Genomic DNA, 23511 nt, shown 5'->3' on the forward strand with positions numbered 1-23511 from the left:
ATGGAGTGCGTGTATTAATGACTATTTTAAATGCTTTTTGCTTGTAGAATGTAACATTAAAGGGACACTCCTTTAATGCAAACGATAGCTGCGAATAAAATGGAGGACTTATGCAGAATTTCCCCCATATGCAGTTGTACCTTCCCCTGTCCTTCAGCTATTTTCCATGCACGAGCTATGTTAAGCTGAATACATCTCCATGCACGTGATATGCATGTGGATGGGAGTCTGTTCAGAGCCCTGTGCACATGCATGGAAAACACTTCCATTGATTTCAATGGGAGCACTTTCCTGCAACCGATTGGCTGCATCAATTAAAAATCTGCCCCCAGGCTTGCCATACCAATATGGCACTGTGGCCCATGATATGCCTTTTAACCCTCTATATGCCACTGTGCCCCATGGTATGCCTTTTGACCCCCTATGTGCCACTCTGCCTCCAGAAATGCCTTATACCCCTATATCCCATTCTGGCATTTAGGGGGTTAAAAGGCATATTATGGGGCAGAGTGGCATATAGGGAGGTATAAGGTATTTCAGGAGGCAGAGTGCTCTATTAAATGCCCCCTTAACACCACTCTGCCCCTGAAATGCCTTATACCTCCCTATATGCCACTCTGCCCCATAATATGCCTTTTAACCCCCTAAGTGCCAGAGTGGCATATAGGGGTATAAGGCATTCCAGAAATGCCCTATGCCCCCATTTAACACACACACGCACACACACGCACACACACACACACACTTACCGGTGCTTCCAATTTCCTGCTGTATTGTCGGGGCAGCGGGTTGACGTCTCCTTCCGCTGCAGCCGGAAGGAGGTGGAGTTGGCAGCGGGGGTTTGTCTGCGTCCGTCGCGCATACCTTCCCCGGCTGTCAGAGATCAGAGTTCCCCGCACCGGTGCGGGGAACTCTGATCTCTGACAGTCGGGGAAGGTATGCGCGACGGACGCAGACAACCCCCGCTGCTAGCCAAACCTCCTTCCGGCTGCAGCGGCCGTTGTCTACGCGGATCGCGTAGACGTCAACCCGCTGCCCCGGCAATACAGCAGGAAGCACCGGTAAGTGTGTGTGTGTGTCTGGGGGAGACAGGAGGATCCAGGTCCCCTGCAGCGGTGCGGGGGATCTGGATCTTAGTCTCATAATCAGACCTCTATTTGAGGTCTGATTAGAAGACGACCCCGATTAGAAGACGAGGGGTATTTTTCAGAGCATTTGCTCTGAAAAAAACCTCGTCTTATAATCGAGCAAATACCGTATATATATATATATATATATATATATATATATATATATAATCTTTAAAGTATTAGACATCTATGTTCTAAAAAGAGCAAAATCTTTCCAAACATATTTTATAGATGTATAATTAATAACATTGATTATATGCTGTAAGCCAAGTGATAGCTTTGGCCTTTAGGAATATGTATTTTTTATTAGTAGGTTCAAAGGCTGTATATGTGGCCAGAAAATATAAACAAAATAGTCAGAACCTCATAACTGGACCTGTGTACTCGCACTAAGTATATTTTAATCTGAATACATTTGCATCCATTTTTTAATTAAGCAATGGCACAAACTTTTTCTTACTATTTTCTTCCCATATTAATAGCATGACTTTATCCTATTTTGTTACTTTGTTTACGGATACGTGTTATATATGTTTGTGAGTGCAAATATGAGTTGGCTTTAGTGAGTTTGCGAAATGGACTATTCCTGCTGCAAACATGTCTTTTTATTACAAGCACTCATAGTTTAGTGAATAGACCCCAGTGAGTTCTGTGAGGAGTGTATTCTCATCTATTTAGTATGCTTATCGATTGTGGAGTTTGTGTAAAGGCTTTATTATTGTGGGATTACTTTAATGTGTGTTGGAGTAAACTCAGTCTTTAATTTGTTTTTAATTGAATCATCTGCAGAGGATTCATTGGTATTGATTTGACTGTTGGTGGTCTATTTGAAGAGTCTGACAGCTGAATAGAATCATATCGCCAACCAACAATACTGTAAATTATCTAACTTTGTTGTTATAACTTAATTTTGATCTGTTTAATCCGTACTGGTATATTGCCTATAGTCTGCTATAATAGTTGAATTCATAAAAGCATCTCATTAATAAATAGAGTTGCCATTTGTCCCGATATAAAACTAAATAGCTTGCAAATAAAATGGATGTCTTACTTAAAGAGGTCATTTTGTAAGGAAGAAATCAATTTGGCAATTAAACTAACGGCTAGCGTGAAGAGTTTGGGTCCAGATGGATTTTCTAAAGCATATTATAAACTATATAAAAATATACTGAGCACACACTTCTGAAAAACCCTTATGTGGAAAGGGAAAGCTTTCCACCACAGACCTTAGAAGCAATGATGACACTCATCCCTGAACCAAAGACCCTAAGCCCTGTAGAAGCTACAGACCCATTTTCTTAGTGGATCTCAAACTGTTAAAGCCCTAGCCCTCTGACTACATCTGCTTATACCTGACATTGTACACAATGACCAGGTAGGCTTTATGAGAGGTCGAAAGGCTATAGACAATACTTCAAAAATCCTGAATATAATGCAGTTTGCCCAAGTTAACAAAATAAAGACCATGCTTCTCTCCATAAATACAGAAAAAAGCCTTTGACGGGATGAACTGGGACTTTTTATTTGCTACATTACAGGCATGGATCAGGCATGGATCAGGTGGGCTGGATCCCCACATAATAGAATGGATATCTTCAATGTACTCTGGCCCTTCAGCAAAAGTGCAGGTTAATAAAGTGAGGTCCAAACCATTCACGCTGTAGAACGTACCAGACAGGGCTACCCCCTGTCAACCCTTTTATTCATCCTGACCTTGGAACCACTAACGCATGCCATAAGAACAAATCCTAATAACAATGGAATCACCATAGGTGCAGAATCACAGAAACTAGTGCATATGCAGACAACTTACTGGTGGCAGTTCCACAACCAGTTATCATCTTTCCTAATGTAATGCAAGAGTTCACTAAATATAGTGAATTGTCCAATTTTTTTTATAACAAATTGAAAATCCTCAATGCTATCATTCCATAAGCCTTAGAAAAAATGATAGCCTCAAACTTCCAATACACAGGATTTACCCAGCACCCAGATTGCACCCACATGATTTGCCCCAGCACCCATATCGCACCCACATGATTTGCCCCAGCACCCAGATTACACCCATAGGCTTTGCCCCAGCACCCAGATTGTACCTGCAAGACTTGGTCCAGCACCTAGATTACAGCCACAGGACCAGATTGCATTTACACGATTTACCCAGCACCCAGATTGCATCGAAAGTTGTCTCCTCTCAGGATCTCAGGTCTCCTCTCAGTCTAGGTCTGGCACACCATTTATTCATTCTACACCCTTTAGGCCCAAAACAGTAACAGTAATGAATAAACTGTCAAAATACACACTTTACAAATGACTGCTCGTAAACACACATACATATAAAAACACTTTCAAAACAGATGACACTATCTCACCCTTTCTCATAATTTCTCCCCTAGTTCTTTATCTCTCCCCTTTCTGTCCATCTCCCCCCTCTTTGTTCACCCCTCTTATCTCCCCTTTTTCTCTTTATTGCTCTGCTTTTCTTTGATCCCCCTTCTCATTATCTCTCCTCCCCATTCTCTTCATTGCTCAACTTTTTTATCTTATTGTTCTCTTTCTTTCCTCACTTTCTTCACAAGTGTTTGTAAATGCAGACATGGCTAGGTGCTTCATTTTATACACCCGTGGCAATGGGTCTGATTGAAACCTGAATTCAATAATTAAGAGGTATGTCTTTGTGTTTATTTTGCCCATAAAGTGTACCAATTTCACTGCATACTGCCCTTTTAAATAGTAATTTATGACTCCCCTGATGACAATAAACACTTGTAATGATCTAGACCCATAAGTGATGATAGCACTTAGCAGTATTTACATCAGTTGGTAAATTAAAACATCAAAGTAATCAACTGAAGAGAGCAAAAGTATACAATTATGTAATTCTGAAAGGTGGAGAACCACATTGCGATTTAAAAGAAAAAATTAATCAAAAATACCAAAAATTAAGAGACATTACCAGTCTATTCAAAATTACAATATCCAATGGGAGACATGGAGGTCTCCATGCTGTTCCCGGTGAGATGGGGTTTACAACTAAATAATAACCTTTGGGCCATCCTTGTCCCTCCCAACCCCACTTCCTGCCCATCAGGGTTAGAGAAGTTAAAAAGCTCCAATTGCCTCTCCCATCCCGCAATGGTAGTCTTAAGGTCTATCTATGTACCCTTTGGGTGCCATCAGCAGTGAAAATCAGTGACATAAAAGGGGTGAAACCAGTGGGAAAGTATATCACTTTATAGTGCCCATCCAGCTATTGGTCATCATTTTCAGTCAAATGAAAAAAATTAAAGGTGATTAATTCTCCTTCAATGGCAGCCAATTGAAAAATAGCTGCTGTTTGCACAGAAGCATGGATATATACTCCAATGCACCAGCACCCCCTCATTTAATACTTAGAAAGTTACAGGCCCACAAAATGGTATTTAATAAATCTGTGAGGGCATGCAACCTCAGTCAGGTCTGGTCAGTCAAGTTATCCCTTAACTAAACTGACCACTCAATTTTTTTGGTGAATAGATTCCATTGTAGTTACAAAATTATACTTGTTTTCCACTTCCACTGGCTGCTTCTGCTGAAAGCAGGAAGCACACTTAAGTATGCTTCCTGCACATGCTCAATGAAGTCGATGGAAGCTGTGCTCCTAATATTTTTTCTGAAATGCATTTTCTGACCCTGATATTGCTTAGCTTCCCATATCCCATTTCATATTCTATCTGTCACATCCTGACAAACATCAAAACGCAGGCTACCTAGTCTTGTCCAATGTACAAAGCAGAGTACATTGACATCTCATAAAATAAAACTAGCACAAAATAGATACGGTATTTACACCATATGCAGTTCAGTTAGTATTAGGGAACATTAAGTAAGTTACACATTTTCAGCCAGTTCACTTGCACTCAACATCTAGTGAACGGTCCTCCCTTACAACTATACAGTTAAAAACACAGACTAATATTACCACCACTTAATGAAAATAAAACTCAAACTGTACACATTTATCTTATTAATGTTGTGATTTGATATAACTCCCTCCTCTAATTCTTGCTGTCTTTCCTCTTACCACCCATCCTTTCTCCCTCTCTCTACACACATATTTCATATACATACGTTGTCATCAGTGGAATATTCACATTGGGCTATAAAACAATATAAAATTAATAGATTTTTCGTGCCCAAGAGAATTATTTGAAATGTCTTCCCTGTCTATAAAGCGCTAATGACTTTGTTTTAGGCCACTGCTATACTACAGCCAGTTATCATAAAACTAGCCCATGTGTGTAATAAACAGCTGACTTTGATGGTGACTGACATATAGGATTCTTCAGATTAAGGGTTGACAAGATGATGGGAGTCAGCAGGTTACTCTCTCGGGATGCTGTTTAGCGCTGTAGCATATCAGTGCCTGACGGGGATTCATGATATTTCTCTGAGAAAAGTTATCCGTCATTGCTTTACAATATGATTTCTGTCTGCTGAGATTGCAGTAATGCCCCAAAATAAAACGTAATGGCAATTTTCCCTCTATACAATGTTTATCATCCACTTAGAATCAAAACACCCAAATGTATTAGACTGTTACGATATATGTTTTCGACAATTCAGTTGAATAGAAAAGAAAAAGCCATTTTAAAGGAGCATTCATTTTTGTACCTAGGGGATGAGTGAAGCAAACAATGTTTGCTTCACTGAAGCAGCTACACAAGACGTCTCTTAAATTGAAGTAGATATTACTAAAATGTTTTTAGATTTATTGAATATTATTTTAAGGAACAGGAATGTAAAAAGAAATTATTTAATTCATCTGATGCATCTGAGTATTGTTGGTAATTTAGCAGTGGAATTAAATCCTTTAACTTTCAGTATGTTAACGAATCTTTAATAAAGATTAAAACATGCATTCAAATTATTGTAAAAACATTTATGATTCATATATATATATATATATATATATATATATATATATATATATATATATATATATATATATATAAGAAAGAATAACTGGATGGATAGATATCTCATTTATGCACATTACTTTTTATAAAAAAAAAATCTATGACATCAAAAATGATAAAGTTAATTTCATGAAATAAATAAAAAAATATCAGAAAATCATTTAAGAAGCACAATGAAAATTCTTTTTGGCATCTTTTGAGTAATTCAATGTGACCAAAAGAAACATTTTCCCACGCATATATTACCAAATTACCGGAAAAAAAATCTGAATGTGTAGCGCTATCCTATTTTAGTAGCATTATTCAGATTTCAAACTGAATAATAAACTGTTACTCAGCTGTAAATCTAATTGTGAATGCATCGTAATTGCTAAAGTCGCCCAAGAGACTACTTCATTATTGTATATTGAAAGTCACACTGTTATTAATGAAGTACACGAAATCCACTATGGGAGTATTGCTCCTACATAGATAGTAAAGAATTTATGTAAATTAGTCACTACACTTTTATTTAATTGTTATAAATGTCATGTGTTCATTAAATAATAATGACAATGAAACGGCTAAAATCGGTACTACTATTTTTTTAAATTTTAAAGTGGATCTGTCATATTTAGCGCATATTATATACTGGTAAATATATGTTATTATAAACCTCTCTAATGGTGTTTAAGGCTCAACATAAGTGATGTATAGTATAGAAAAACACTTAATGTATATCATGGGAGCATCTTAACTCCCTTTTATCTTAATTATTCCTCACCATTAAGTTATCTCTCTTCTACTGAAATGTTGCTGCTTGTTGTATAGTCACACATATAGGCCTCACCTGAAGTTCTCTTAACTCCCCTGAGGGAATATAGTTACTTTTCAACTGTAAGTTTTACTTTATACTTAACTATAGTCAATACAAATAAAAAAGAACAGACTATTGGTAATATTATTATAATAATTATTATCATCATTTGCAACTGCAGTTCCACAAGAATAGACGTGAAATTTATCCCTAATTTCCAGTTTTTAATTTTATTTAATTAAGTCAATGCAGCATTAAAATATATTTTTTTACCATTACTACTAGAGTACTTTGATTTAACTGCTTTAGGCAAAGGGTTTTTTTTATTAAACAAAAACAAATCCATAAAATATAAATATTTCCTAAACTTTGCGGTATATGTAAAGCAGCTATGAAAATTTGAATTAGTCTCATAAGGAGGATTCTTCATTTGGCTGGAGACCAGGGACAAAATTAGTCTGGGCATTGGACCACTGAACTTTGGGGCTACGAATGGGAAGCCTAAGTGGATTTTTACCAAATGTGATACCTGTGAAGCAGTGACACAACAAATGCAAAAAAGTACTAATAACTTAATAGACTTAATATAACAACAGAAAACATTCGACCACACTAAAATGACAAAAAAAGTCTTGCTACTCCAAACAAAGCAAAAACATACAGTATTCAATAAAATCTAAATATTTAACGAACCGCGGTTCAAAAAGTTAGATAAAACCTGTCTATTCTGTTTGTAACAAAAGCCTAATAGATATCCATCTTTGGGTTAGAATCTTTTATACTCCAATCATTCCACATTGACCTCAAATTAATCGGAAGGCACAACAGCCATAAAGTTACAGCCAATAATAATGGAAATGCATGCAACAAGAATGGATTTTTATAGGTGGGTATCATTACATGGGCAGGTTCACCACCCATTAAAAGCCATCATCTGGCTCAACAAGTGATTTAAATTGCGTCTGAGTGGTTCAGGTCTGGAAGTATAGTTGATTAATGCACATGTGCTGCTGTACATGTAAACATGAGCATACACAATAAACTGGCGTGTCATAAGTCTAATCTCTTTGGTGTTTTTCTATTGAAAACTATTTATGATCCGCACTGATAGTGTGAAAGCAACAGATAGGAGCGATAAAGTATAGGCAAATTCCACCTATGACATAAACGCCCTCATTTTTGTTACATTTCCAAGTAAGCAACATTTTCTTTGAAATAAATAAATTAAATGCAATTTACTTAAGAATGATAATTTTAGAACATAGCTCTAAACATTCCATTATTCAAACTTGGCAGCAAACTAACATTCTGTTTCCCTCTTCCCAAGATTGCTGGATTTCAGGTCACATTTGTTAATTATGATAATCCATCTTTTTTTTCTGCTGACAATATAATTATAAATCTAGCAAATTCCTATTCAAATATCCAATTTGTCTAAATAGAAGTAAACTCTGCTTGGCATAAATTGTAATTTGGAAAATTAGCAGCTGTGCAGATGTTCATTGCATAAACAATAGCAAATTATGAATGAGTATAACCCTGTGGCACTTAAATGGTAAACGCGTTTCATTCCAAATCGTAAATACAATGAGCTACAGGCATTGTTTTTTAACTATAATGCCTTGCCAAACCATTACTGCCAGCATATTGGTTGTGTTCTGAAGTTAAAATATTTAATTGTAAGCTGTTCAGCCTTTTCTTTAATTTTGCAGGCATAAGAGTTGGTTGTGCTTGAAAAAAGCATACACAAAACACACTGGAACATGTGAAAGATGTGATAAAAAATAAAACCAGTGCAACATATTACCTAACATGATAAATGGAATTCCCAAGAAGGTAGAGTTGTATTTTCCGCCTGTCAAATTGATGATCCCAGCGGCAGTTAGTGTTGAAAGGCCAACAGTCACCAATCCAAGGAGGCCAAGCCATGGCTTACTTCGAACGCAGTCCTGCATAGAGCTACAGAGGATGGCCAACGTGACAACTAACGCAAGACTTGTAATCAAGTAACGTTCTGAAACCCTGCTGGTCTTTTGAAAATCCTCTCCTAGTGATGAAGATGTGAAAGGATACATTTTAACTTCCCTGTTTGATTTCTGAAAGCTTTCCACAGTCTCACAGAAAATGGATTCCCATTTTGCTGCCACAACTTCGTTGAGTGAGTTGATAGCCTGAAGATAGTATGTAAGTTGAATGGCCTCAGCAGACTTCACTCGATCTTTGCTGTGGACTGTGACACCTCCCAGCTGGTGGCCGTTGTACACTTCCCTGCCATCCTTTAGTTGGGTGATTGGATAGGTGATGATAAAATTTGTTCGATTAAGTGAGCGAGCTGCCTTCAGTTCTTCCAAAATATGGACAATATCATCCACTATACACGTCTTCTCGTTGCTCAACATACAAATGTGGGCAAATGTATAATTAAAACCAGGTCTGTGAACTTGAATCCTTTTCACTGCAGCATGCAGCTATAAGAAACAAAAACAAAAAATGTTATTTTATTGATTTTTTTTAGCACTGGGCTATGATTATAGATAAAAATTCTGGGGTAAAGTCCTATATTAATGGAATAATCCTTGTGATTACTCTACATTTAGCACCAAAACCTTTCTTAAATATTACCCAATGTTTACAAATTACCATTAAATAATTATTATCGTAATAGCCACATGGAATCTGCTGGCACTCTATAAATAGGTAACACACATTACTATATTACTTGTCATTGGATTAAAGAACATTATTTATATGATAATCTTATCACAATTTACTGTAAACAAAGTAACCTTGCAGGAACCTTAAGGCACCTCAAACATTCACACTTTCTGAATGTAGCAAGATGGAATCGAGATGCAGGAAAGGGAAAAGAATAGAAGACTGATATATTTTAGAAGGGGTAATGTCAAGTATTTGACAGAAATGTAAGAAGTAGACTTGTGCATTCGTATTCGGACGGACATGAAAACGAACACGAAGGGTGCGTTTTTCGTTGTTCAGCCCGAATACTGAACAAACGAACATGGCAGCTGCAAAACGTACACAAAGACAAATAATCTTCTAATTGATCTCCCTGGTCCCTTCCCCCTCTCGCCTACCTTGTCTATGCAGCATCGCAGGGGTTAACAGGAGCGAGAATCCATAGGATTGTGCAAGTAGTTAAAGGTCCATGCGAGCGACTCTATTGGTCGCCTGCAGTGGCCTCCTCTGGAATCAACCGATTGTTTGATGATAGAGGAGGCTCCTGCCGGAGACCAATAGAGTCGCTCACATGGACCATTTACCCCTGTTCCCTCCCAAGGCCAAGTTTCAGCATCAGGAGTTAAACTTTAACTCCTGGAACCTTCCAAGTTCCAGGAGTTAAAGTTTAACTCCTGATGCTGAAAGTTAAAGGTCTGTAAGAGAGACTATTGGTTGCTCATACGGACCTTTAACTCCTGGAGCGGGGAGACCAGTGGTCTCCCCAGGACGAGTTTCGGCGCCAGGATTTTAAAAGTCTGCACGAGCGACTCTATTGATCGCCGGCAGGGGGCTCGTCTGATATCAACCAATGAAGAGCAGCTGCCCTTGATTGGTTGATGGCAGAGGAGGCCCCTGCCGGTGACCAATAGAGTTGCTCGTACAGACCTTTAAAAAGGCGAACATGAGGACGAACAAGAAGAGCCTAGTCTAGTAAGAAGAAAAATGCCACAAATAACAAATGTGGAGAGAGGTAGGGCAGGAGAAATAAAAAGAGATGGATAACAATGAAATGGACATAGGTGGAGGGATCCAGGGTACAAAAAATTAAAAGAGAGGGATTAGCAATGAAATTGAGATAGGTGGAGGGAGGCATGGTAGAAGAAATGGAGATAAATGGATGAGAGATGAAAAGGAGAGAGGTGGAGGCTGGTTTGGTAGAAGGTACAAACATTAAGAAAGGGATGGGTAAAATGGTGTATAGATTCCAGAATAATCATCAGTCAGTGGAATGGATTAATGTCCCTATACTGTGCAAAGGATGTCCACTGCTTTCATTTAAGGCCAAGCCGAATCCATTTCTTACAAGGGAATGTGCACAGCTTACAGTGCTATCTGTATAAAATACATTGACACACACGCAATAAGTGGGCCTTGAGTATGGTTTTTATTCATTCATTTCCTTATGATAGAAATATCCCTGGAGCATTATAATAAGGGCTTTAACAGCCTGGCATTATCTATACCTTATACAACACAAGTGCCAATTAACCCTCCTCCCGCAGTGCTTTTCTACTAATAATTGCATCCTACCAAAGCTACATTTTCTGATTAATTACCATATCTTCATCACTGATATTTGAAGTAGGAATCGTATATACCAACTAATTTCTGCAGTTGTGTGCCTTTATTTCTAGGAAATCTAAAAGTATTTTGAATTCTTGCTACAGATTTCTAAAACAATGGTCATAGTTAAATAATGAGACAACTTTACTTTAAAAAAAATAATTCATCTACAAGAACTATAATAGGGGTGGGTGTCTCAATGTAATAGACATTTCCTTGCAAATTGTTAGCGAAGCTTAATCAAGTTAATTTGATTTCGCTGTGGCATCTCGTGTTTATCATCATCTCATTTAATGACATCAATGTCTTTCAATCCTGGCAGAGATGTAGTATCTAGGAAAGCACAATCAGATAGCATTAAATCTAACCCTTTGGGTGTCAGGGGGATGGAAATTTGTCACATGGAATTTAGTAATATGAGGGTTCTATAGAGCACCTTTGAAATGATTATTATTATTAGAATGTGTTGCTTTGTCAACATGAGATGTAAACAAAGAAGAAAACCTCTTACAGATAAAATATTATTACCAAAAACTGGAATGCCTGTCTGCTTACTAGAGTTTATAAGCTAGAGGCAACATGATTACAGAGTGGACCTGCCATCATCGCAAGGGATGCACCCATTTCTACCTTATTTTCAAAAAGTCTGTATATAGCATTAATGGGACAAAGTGTCAGTATTAATGAAATAGGAAATACTGTATTTTTAGAAATACGATGTTTCCACGCTATCTGCTTCTATGCAATTTGTAACAAATGCGTAACTCTCCATAAACACTACAATGGCTATTCAGATTTACTTGCATGAGCCTGAATGGTTCCATTGCTGCACTGATGAGATCCAATGAGATCGAAACAACTATATTTAGGCGGAAAATCTGGATCATGTATTCTAGTCTTATGCTGTGTTCTAAAGCAAAATGCATATGCTAACGAGGGAGCCCATGCAACTGTGGGTAAGGAATCAAAAGAGTAAATACCTCTATAGATTTAGTGGAGGCAAGGTAAATAATATGTATTTTCTAAAACCTTGGTTCTGTCTAACTGATAATGGCTGGAAAAATATCTCAAGTATTTACTTTAAAGGGAGTGATCTTCGCTGAACATGATAGGCTTACACTCCCGACCCTTGAAGGTAGCTAGGAAATGCAATACATGGTATCCATTCATATTTTTTCTTCTATGACCGTTTAAATACATGATTTTGATTCTTTGAATATAATGCATTTCTTTTGTATATAAGAGCAATGCATTTTAATGTGTATTTTTTTTAAATGTAGTTTACTGCATTCTGATGGAGTAAGTTGTGAAAGCTACTGTCACGTTTTCCCCTGGGCATTTGAACAGAGCAACGCTTAACATTTGCAGGATTAAGATACCGTGTTTGCCAGAAATGTATACTTTCAATTAATTGTCACTTAATGGATTTGGCATTGATTCAGTGGAAGAATATTTTCTAGTACTTATCTACTTTCTAGGAAACACAAAAGCTCTCCAGATTTTCTGAAGCCTTATGCATGCACAGCCTGAAAGCAGGAGAAACACAAGAGCCATTCTGTAAAAATGGGCTGTGAATTGGGTTACAGACAGTACTGACTTTCCCAGTGGAGTCCCACATTACTGCCATAGGATTAGCTCAGGTGTGCTGATTTTCAGCTATTTTGCAGCAGATCACTCCATGTGGGAGAGGGTGTGCTTCCTGGGATGAGGACGACGACGTATGCTGGTGTGTCATGCAGATTGGGTAATTGCAACCACCAGAGCCGGCCTTAAGTGTTCTGGCGCCCTGTGCGGACTACTCCTCTGGCGCCCCCCATCCCAAAAAAAAGAAAGGAAAAAAAAATCTCCCCCCTCTTCCCCTTCTCACTGCCTCCCCCCCTGCCCCTTCTCACTGCCTCCCCCCCCTGCCCCTTCTCGCTATCTACCCCCCTGCCCCTTCTCATTATCTAACCCCTCTCCCTATCCTTACTTACCTTGTTGCAGGAGTCCTGCGGTGGGAGCGGGAGGCGTGCGTTTTCCCGCTCTGGCGCGGTGCGCGCTTCACAGCTGAGCGCCAGAATAATTCCGGCGCTCAGCATGAAACGCTGGCACCGCGACGGAGTCACGGAGAGTGAGGGGCGCCGAGCGGTTGCTGAAATCTTCACAAGCGACTGCTCGGCACCCCTGCCTGGGACTTAAATTAAAACACCGTTTTTTTTTGTTTAAACTTTATTTAACATCCTCCGTGTTAAATAAAGTTAAAAAAACCTTTATTTAACATGGAGGTAAAAATAATAAAGTAAAAAAACAAAACAAAACCCCAATGTCTTAATTTAAGTCCCGGGCAGGCGCCCCTGTTGCCATGGCGCCCTGTGCGGCCGCACAGGTCACACACCCCTAAGGCCACATATTAGGGGGGCTCTTAAAATGTCACTGGGTGGACTGTGTTATCTGGAAATTGCACCACAAGTTTTTTGCTGAAGGGGGGAATGAGGGCTATCAGTCTTGCCACTGCAGATACCACTGGCAAGGTTAGATTGTAGTTTCATTTCTTATTTACTTAGGATATTTCTTTGTGGGGAGAACTTTAATTACATTTTTAATACATTTATGTTAAATGTGTTATGGATGGAAATGGGTGTAGTTGGGGAAATGAAGAGCTTGATGTGACAAAGGGGTGAAACATGAATTAGCTCCCATATGGAGCTGCCTAGAATGCTTTCAAGGAAAACCAGCAATGGGTCTCAATACTGAGGTCATGAGATCCAGTCTTCCCACTGATAATATAAACTCTGACCACAATGATATCCCCTCTTCTTTCTGATTTCATACATTCCAATAACTAATTCATAAATAAGTTACGTCTGTCTTCCCTTCCTAAAATCTCCTGATCCCACACAGTCAAATTCCCTCGTATTAAACCCTCCTTTCTTCTAGACTTCTAAAGCCAAAATAAGAAGCATTGGAAATATGGCCACATTAAGCAGCAACTGTATAAGATGGACCACAATCCATTAAGAACATCATGGAGCAGGTATGACAGCTGCCGCAAGGATGTTCGAATAACCATGTTATGGGAGAATTTCTTGTAATATCCATAGGATGTATAATGTATGAATGCTGAGGAGCAGATGTCAAACAGGAATCATATTTGAGGATCAATAGGAGGAAAGAGACGAGAGAGCTTCTACCAAGGCACAACGCTGTTCTTCAATGCAGTGTACCAGACAAGAAAATAGATACAATTCTTACAACAGCTCATGCACTGATTGCTTTATTATACAGCACGAAAGAAACTCTCACCTTAGCACTGATAGAGACCGCATGAGTCATCCAAAGTAAAATTTATATGCTGCTGGCACATTAACACTATAAGAACCAAAAGTTGAATGCAGTTAACCTATGTGAAACATCTGATATGTATATTCACAAGACATATCGAGAGCTAAGATCCCTATAGTGGTTATTTGGAGCGGATACTATTTACCATAGCAGATCTATGTATTGCATAGTTAAACCATTAATATTATTAACTGACTAGATGATAAGTGCTTACATCAGGACTTTTGATATGATTGTCATATTAGTTCACATCTTTAAATTTTACATTGTGCAGTGTGTGTGTATAATGTATACACTGGAATAATTAAAGCAGCTCAGTGCATGGATTTTACATACTGCTAGGCAGTTTGCCAAGGACTGGCGTAAGGCATTTAGGATTTGTACATGGCAATACAGGTGCGGGAGCAAGCTACAAGCTGAGGTAAATTAGCTCTCTGGACACCCAGACTTTAGAGAGCATCCTTCCAGATGCCCAACTACCCTTCTAAATAAAGGAAAGGAACATTTAGCGTTCCCAGCTCTGGCTTACATTCCTCCCCTTCTGTGTGATCAGACCCACAACGTCAACTTTGGATGACAACTCTACTCTAGCTCATGGGGTATATGAGAAAGTGTGTGGTATGACCCGGGCCTGTTATTTCAGAAAGGGGGTATGAAGCGGACAGAGCTTTGCGGGGATACACAGAGCCAATGGTGATCCCAGTAAAACCTGCCAGCTGGATAGATTATTTTCTTCCTGGGAAATACTGAATGCTTAAGCAACAGATGTGTCTAATAAAGATTTTCTAGTCACATTTATAAATAAAACAGCAAAATAGTATTTTTATATTGTTTAAGACTTTGGCTACAGTCTCTTTTTAATGATTGTATATGGGTATTCTGTGCACCTATATAATTACTCTTTCAGTAAAATCCCTAACATCTTTTTTAATGTACTATAGAAAGCACATTTTTTATATTTTTGTTGTTGTTTTTCCCCCACAAAAATTGTATGTAACAATAGAAATAAACAGACATCTTGCTTGTATTTGATTAGTGCCAACCCCCATCACGTCCCTATTTCCCTCATAGTTACCATGACGACGACCTAATCTCTGCCATAGAGTTTAACTGCAGTAATAACAGAGCTATCTGTTACCCTTCAAGCAGAGTCACATATATCAGTGATGTCCAGCTCCAGTTTATAATTTGTATACTACTAAAATTTAAATGCAACACAAAGTATAAAGTTACATTTTGGATTTCTATTAGAAAGTTTGCAAGCAGATGCCTTTTTTACTTTCAGGTACTAGTCTTTATGTCTTTTTATATATATATATATTGTAGGGGACAGCTCACGCATGGGGCGGCAATGACAGTTTCACACAGGTTTCCAACGTAAAAGCGTGTTTATTTAGATGTTGTAATCACAGAGCACCTTGTAAACAAAACAAACTATAAGCCTGTCCGGCTCTAACTAAACAGCAGGATACCTCTCTAGCAGCCTAAGGTCTGACGCAAAGCAAAGTAACCAGTTTTGTATGGGGTAAAGCTTCATACCTGGTGGGCTGCAGCGCTGGCTGTAGCTGCTCCTTCATTCAGTGTCTCCCTCTCTCTGAAAACCTAACAGCCCTTTCTTTTAAGGCCTCCTCCCCAGTAACGAGCTTAGGAAGCCTCACCTGAGAGCACCTGGGTTTGCTACCAGGCCTGGCTGAGGTAACCAGGTGAGACATATATCCCATCAACCACTCTCCCATACACTTTACCACATATCCCCCCCGTCGACTCCAGACCAGAGGTCCGGACAGCGTCAGCAACCATACAGTACACCCTGGACAATGCATCCGCATTCCCATGTAACTTCCCTGGTCTATGCTCCACTGTAAATCTAAAATTTTGCAAGGAGAGAAACCATCTGGTCACTCTTGCATTCCTCTCCTTATTCTGTTTCATCCATGCCAGAGGAGCATGGTCAGTCACCAACACGAATTCCCTGCCCAGGAGATAATATCTCAGGGACTCCAACGCCCACTTGATGGCGAGACACTCCCTTTCCACTATGGCATAATTTTCCTCGGCTGGGGTCAGTTTCCTACTCAAGTACAGCACTGGGTGTTCTTCCCCATTAACCACTTGTGACAAAACTGCCCCCAAACCTCTAGCAGATGCGTCCGTCTGAACCAGAAATGGTTTCCTAAAATCAGGGGAAACGAGCACTGGCTGGTCACACAGGGCAGACTTCAGACACTGAAAAGCCCTTTCTGCCTCGGGGTTCCACTTTACCATCACTGACTTACCACCCTTTGTTAAGTCTGTCAATGGTGTGGCCATGGAGGCAAAATTGGGCACGAACCGACGGTAGTACCCGGTTATGCCAAGGAAAGCCCTCACTTGTTTCTTTGTTACTGGCCTAGGCCAGTTCTGTATCGCCTCAATCTTATTGATCTGGGGTTTAACCAGCCCCCTACCAATGATATAACCCAGGTATCTTGCTTCCTCCAGACCCACTGCACATTTTTCAGGGTTTATGGTTAGGCCTGCATCACTAGTGGAGTCTAACACGCCCTGTCAGTGGCGTCGGCAGGGGGGGGCCAGAGGGGGCCATGGCCCCCCCTACATCATGCTGTGCCCCCCGGTGTGCCCCCCCAATTGAAACGCCGTCTTTTTTTTTTTTTTTTTTAATAGACCCGGTGGAGAGAGTGAGAGGCGCCGAGCGGTTGCTGAGGAATAAGTTCTCAGCAACCGTTCGGCACCTCTCACTCTTCTCCGCGACCGCGAGGCCTCTTCCTGGTTCGCAGTGCCGGCATTTCAAGCCGAGCGCCGGTATATGTCGTCATATCCGGCGCCCAGCAGTGAAGCCGGCAGAACCAGGGATACAGAGACCTCGCGATCTCACCGCTGGACAAGCCCAAGGTAAGTGAACTTCAAAGGGGGGGTTAGAAAGTTAGGAGGGGGTTAGAGAGTCAGAAGAGGTAGATAGGAAGTGAGAAGGGGTAGATAAGGATAGATTGGGAGGGAGGAGGGGGTAGATAAGGATAGATTGGGAGGGAGGAGGGGGTAGATTGGGAGGGAGATGGGGGTGGATGGGATACATTGGGAGGGAGAGGGGATAGTTAGGATTGATTGGGAGGGAGAGGGGGTAGATAGGATAGATTGGGAGGGAGAGGGGGGTACATAGGATAGATTGGGAGGGAGAGGGGGGTACATAGGATAGATTGGGAGGGAGAGGGGGGTACATAGGATAGATTGGGAGGCAGATGTGGTAGATAGAGAGGCAGATGTGGTAGATAGGGAGGGAGAGGGGGTAGATAGGATAGATTGGGAGGGAGAGGGGGTAGATAGGATAGATTGGGAGGGAGAGGTCTTTATGGGACAAAAACGGCGTACGTTCAGCTGTTTGGGGACAAAGTTGAGATAATGTGTAACTTAGGTGCTGGTCAGGTTCTATGTGGGCAGTGTGGACACCAGGGTTGGCTTTGGGGTGTGTGACCAGTGATCTATGCCTGTAATTTAAGGGGGTTTATCTATACCTTTAATGCAGAGTTTATATGTAATTTCCAATTGATTTATATCTGCAAAGCTGGGTTTTGTGTCATTCTGTTCATCTGTATCGGCTATATTTCCATACATTATTAATGTTTACCTGCAAATATAGGATTTGCATGTCTTATTCAGTTGATCAATACCTGGAGTGCTGTTGATTATTTGATCTAAACCTTCAGTGCTGAGTGTACATGTGATTTCCAGTTGATATATACCTGCAATGCTGGGTTTGTGTGTTCTGTTGGTTTATACCTGCAATGCTATGTTTCCATACATTATTTATGTATACCTGCAAATACAAGTTTTTTTTTAATCTCATTCAGTTGCATGTGCTGTTTCCATGTGTTGTTTATTTGATCTATACCTGAACTACAGGGTGTAGTAAAAGAGCGCTATGGTTTAGTGAATGAGGGGACAAAGGGACTCTGGGGATGATTACAGGGGAGAGGACTTCTCAATGTCACGGTGCAGTCAGAAGGAGGGAACACTGCACTGACTCTCACTGTCTTCCCCTGATCTGCAGTCAGTGTGGCAAATATATTGGCAGCAGGGTCTAATATTAATATATATTGGCTGCAGGGGCTAATATTAATATATATCGGAAGCTGGGACTAATGTTTATATATATCGGCAGCAGGGGCTAATATTAATATATATTGGCTGCAGGGCCTATTATCAATAAATATTGGCTGCAGGGGCTAATATTTATATATATTGGCTGCAGGGACTAATACTATATATTGGCAGTAGGGGCTAATATTAATATATGTTGGCAGCAGGGTATAATTTCTATGTATATCGGCAGCAGGGTATAATATAAGTATGTATCCGCAGCAGGGGCTAATATTAATATATATCCGCAGCAGGGGTTAATATTAATATATATCGGAAGCAGGGTCTAATATTTCTATATATCGGAAGCAGGGTCTAATATTTATATATATTGTCAGCAGGGGCTAATATTAAAGAATGAAAAATAACTGTCACTTTAGCTGTTATTTTGAAATCATATTTTAATCACAGTCTTTACTTCAAAGAGATAAGTGCATATTATGTAGTTAAAAATGCACGTCTAACGTGTGTGTGTATATGTATATATATATATATATATATATATAGTGTATATGTACCGTTTTATAATTGGCCCCCCTACTTTGGTCCCTGGCCCCCCATGTGCCCCCCCTAAATATGAAACCTGGAGACGCCACTGCGCCCTGTACCTTCCCGAGGTGACTTTTCCGGTCAGACGAAAAAATTACCACATCGTCCAGGTAAGCAGCGGCATAATCACGATGTGGTCTCAAAATCAGATCCATCAGCCTCTGAAAGGTAGCAGGGGCCCCATGTAACCCAAATGGCATCACAACATACTGGAACAGGCCCTCTGGAGTGGAAAAGGCAGTCTTCTCTTTAGCCTCCTCAGTTAACGGTATCTGCCAATAGCCCTTTGTAAGGTCAAGTGTTGTAATGTACCTTGCCTTCCCAAGCCTCTCAACCAGTTCATCCACTCGGGGCATGGGGTACGCATCAAACTTTGAGACCTCATTTAATCTCCTGAAGTCATTACAGAACCTCCACGTCCCGTTGGGCTTTGGGATTAGCACTATGGGGCTTGACCATTCACTAGTAGATTCCTCAATAACACCTAATTCACGCATGCACCTGACCTCCGTGGATACCGCCTCTCTACGGGCTTCTGGTATCCTGTATGGCTTCAGGTTCACTTTACTGTGAGGCTCAGTTTTGATATGGTGTTTTATGAGGTGGGTACAGCCAGGTTGGTCCGAAAACATGCGTCTGTTTTCCTGCAGGAACTCCCTCACCTCCTGCTTCTGGGGCACTGACAGTGCCTCTCCTATTGTTACTGGGGGAACTGGTTGCCCCACTTCTTTGACCCCTGCCTGGGTCGCCCCCAAAGACTCCCGCTCTTTCCACGGCTTGATCAGGTTTACGTGGTAAACCTGGAAGGGTTTTCTCCTGCCCGGTTGATGGACCTTGTAGTTCACCTCACTCATCTTCTCTACAACCTCATAGGGACCCTGCCACTTGGCTAAAAACTTACTTTCGACGGTGGGCACTAAAACCAGGACCCTGTCCCCAGGATTAAAGGCCCTCAACCTGGCAGATCTGTTATAAATTCTGCTCTGGGCCTCCTGCGCTCTTTGCATATGCGTTTTAACTATAGGCATCACCGTCGCTATTCGCTCCTGCATCTGAGCCACATGTTCAATAACACTCTTATATGGGGTGGCCTCGGTCTCCCAAGTTTCTTTGGCAATATCTAACAAACCCCGTGGATGTCGGCCATAGACTAACTCAAAGGGGGAAAACCCTGTAGACGCTTGGGGCACCTCCCGGATAGAGAACATGAGGTAGGGTAATAGACAGTCCAAATCCCGACCATCCCTTTCTACCACCTTTTTTAGCATATGCTTTAGGGTTTTGTTAAACCTCTCCACTAACCCGTCTGTTTGAGGGTGGTACACTGAGGTACGGAGGTGAGTGATTTTAAACAACTTACACAGGTCTTTCATGACCCGTGACATAAAGGGCGTACCCTGGTCAGTAAGAATTTCTTTAGGGATCCCCGTGCGAGAGAACATGTAAAACAACTCCCTAGCAATATTTTTGGAGGCCATGTTTCTTAAGGGTACCGCCTCTGGGTACCGGGTAGCATAATCCAAGACAACCAATATGTATTGGTGTCCCCTAGCTGATTTGACAATGGGCCCTACCAAATCCATGGCAACTCTCTCAAATGGTACTTCAATGATGGGAAGTGGCACCAAGGGGCTACGGAAGTGTGGTGTTGGGGCACTCTTCTGGCATGTGGGGCATGACTCACAATACCTTTTTACTTCTTCATATACCCCAGGCCAATAAAACCTTTGGAGGACCCTCTCTTGTGTTTTATTAGTCCCCAAGTGCCCCCCAAACACATGGTTATGGGCTATGTCCAGCACCAGGTGTCGGTATGGTTTTGGCACCAGAAGCTGTTCCACAATTTCCTTGTTAACTTTGGTGATCCGGTACACTAGATCCCCATTCATGGCAAGATGCGGAAATTTCTGGTCAGCTTCGGGTTCCTGTGGTACCCCATTTACTACCGTGACATTTGCCCGTGCAGTTCCCAGAGTGGGGTCTCTCACTTGCTCGGTCCCGAAGTTACCCCGAGACATTTCTAAATCTAAGACCTGTTGGCCGGGTAGGGAAGTTTCTTCTTCTTCCTCCCCAGCTAACACCTGCAAGGGGAAAGAATCTTCACTATACATTTCAGATGGGCCTAGATCCTTTTCATCATGCCCCTTACTGGTATCATTGTTCCCAATGGCCGTCTCACCTGACCCATTACTTACAGGGAGGGGTACAGACTCTGCCGGAGTTTGTTCCCCAGCTGCAGAAACGTTCCCCCTTCTCCACAACTCCCAGAACAAGGGGAAATCGCGGCCTAATATAACCGCATGCATAAGTCTTTTTACAACTCCGACTTCGTAGGTCACAGTTCCAGATGGGGTCACCAACTTAATGGGGGCCACAGGGTAAGCTACAATATCCCCGTGGATGCATAGCACTCTTATGTGCTTGTTCGGCACGTAGTCCATAGTCACAAGGCCGGCCCGAACCAAAGTCACCAGGCTACCCGAGTCCAAAAGTGCCTTCACGGAGCAGTCACGTATCTTCACCATACAAAAATGCGGCTCAGTCTCTGATTCTGGAATGGCTGCACAAACAGGTTCTGCAAACAGGGACTGACGCTGACTAGCGTCACACACCATGGGCTCTGAGTTAAGAGGGCAATAGGCAGCTATGTGTCCCCACTCATGGCACCTCCAGCACTGGGGGGTCCCTGGCTTCCTTAGTAGGGAGCCCTTTCTAGGATTGTGGGGTCCCAGGGGTTCAGGATCAGTCTTTTGCCCTTGCCCAAACTCTAGAGCCCTGCTCTCTCTCACATTTTTCCATACACCTCCAGCTGGAACTCTCTTACCCAAAGCTGTTGCGGGTCTGACAGTCTTGGAAGGCGTTGGTGCCGCAGGGACCTCACGGAGGAAGTCCTCGGTTGCTATGAACCTTTCCACCACGTTGACCAGCTGCTCGGCAGTTCTGGGGTCTCCATGCCCAACCCACCGTTGTAGCTCCGCCGGGAGGGCGCGGAGGTAGTGGTCCACTACCACCTTTTCCACAATCTGGGCTGGTGTGGTGGATTCTGGTTCCAGCCACTTACGTACAAGATGAATAAGATCATACATCTGGGACCTGGCAGGCTTGTCCATGGTGTATTTCCAACAGTGGACTCTCTTGGCCCGAACAGCGGGCGTAACACCCAGGCGAGCAAGGATCTCCATTTTTAGTTTTGTAAAGTCCCGGACATCCTGCTCCCCGAGGTCATAGTAGGCCTTTTGCGGTTCACCAGTCAGGAAGGGTGCAATCACTTCTGCCCACTCTGCAACTGGCAGTCTCTCTCTCTCCGCCACTCTCTCAAATACGGTGAGGTAGGCCTCAACGTCGTCGTCGGGTGTCATTTTTTGTAAGCCCCGCTGAACGGCCCTCCTCACGTTAACAGTCTCAAGGGGGCTTGCCTCCACTTGTTGGGGCTGAGCCACAACAGTCTCTCTGAGCGCAGCAATCTGCTCCATTAACAGGCGATTCGTTTCCTGTTGTTGGGCCATAGTCTGCTGTTGCGCATGTTGCTGGGCGTGAAAAGCCTCTGCATGAAACTTCCGTTGCTGTTCCAAGGCCTGCTCATGTCTCAGGTTGGCCTGTATCAGCTGCTTTATCACTTCCTCCATTGTGCCGGATGGGCCTTACAGTGCTGCAGCCTTCACTAAGGACATATGCTTCCAGCCCTTTACATGTCCACAAAATTCAGATGCTGTGTTTTGTCCCGCCGTTGTTCCTAGCACAACTGTGCCTGCATTCTCCACCAATTGTAGGGGACAGCTCACGCATGGGGCGGCAATGACAGTTTCACACAGGTTTCCAACGTAAAAGCGTGTTTATTTAGATGTTGTAATCACAGAGCACCTTGTAAACAAAACAAACTATAAGCCTGTCCGGCTCTAACTAAACAGCAGGATACCTCTCTAGCAGCCTAAGGTCTGACGCAAAGCAAAGTAACCAGTTTTGTATGGGGTAAAGCTTCATACCTGATGGGCTGCAGCGCTGGCTGTAGCTGCTCCTTCATTCAGTGTCTCCCTCTCTCTGAAAACCTAACAGCCCTTTCTTTTAAGGCCTCCTCCCCAGTAACGAGCTTAGGAAGCCTCACCTGAGAGCACCTGGGTTTGCTACCAGGCCTGGCTGAGGTAACCAGGTGAGACATATATCCCATCAACCACTCTCCCATACACTTTACCACATAATATATATATATATATATATATATATATATGTAAAAGGGTATGTAGTTATATGTATATATATATTTATATGTATATATGTATATATATATGTATATATATATATATATATATTTTGGTTTTTTTAT

At 41.5% G+C, this 23511-nt stretch overlaps 1 protein-coding gene across 1 annotated transcript in view; it reads right to left on the reverse strand.

The window, feature by feature from the left end:
- The window catches only part of LOC149289746 (patched domain-containing protein 1-like), a 75666-nt gene that overhangs the window by 37160 nt on the left and 14995 nt on the right, over positions 1 to 23511 (reverse strand). Inside the window, exon 2 of the mRNA XM_089490316.1 lies at positions 8692 to 9352. Within this exon, the coding sequence (XP_089346442.1) occupies positions 8692 to 9352 (661 nt within the window). The remainder of the gene's footprint in view (positions 1 to 8691; positions 9353 to 23511) is intronic.

Source organism: Sceloporus occidentalis, unplaced genomic scaffold, assembly GCF_023333645.1.
Source record: "Sceloporus occidentalis isolate IW3139 unplaced genomic scaffold, rSceOcc1.0.p SCAF_43, whole genome shotgun sequence".
Taxonomy (NCBI): Eukaryota; Metazoa; Chordata; class Lepidosauria; order Squamata; family Phrynosomatidae; genus Sceloporus; species Sceloporus occidentalis.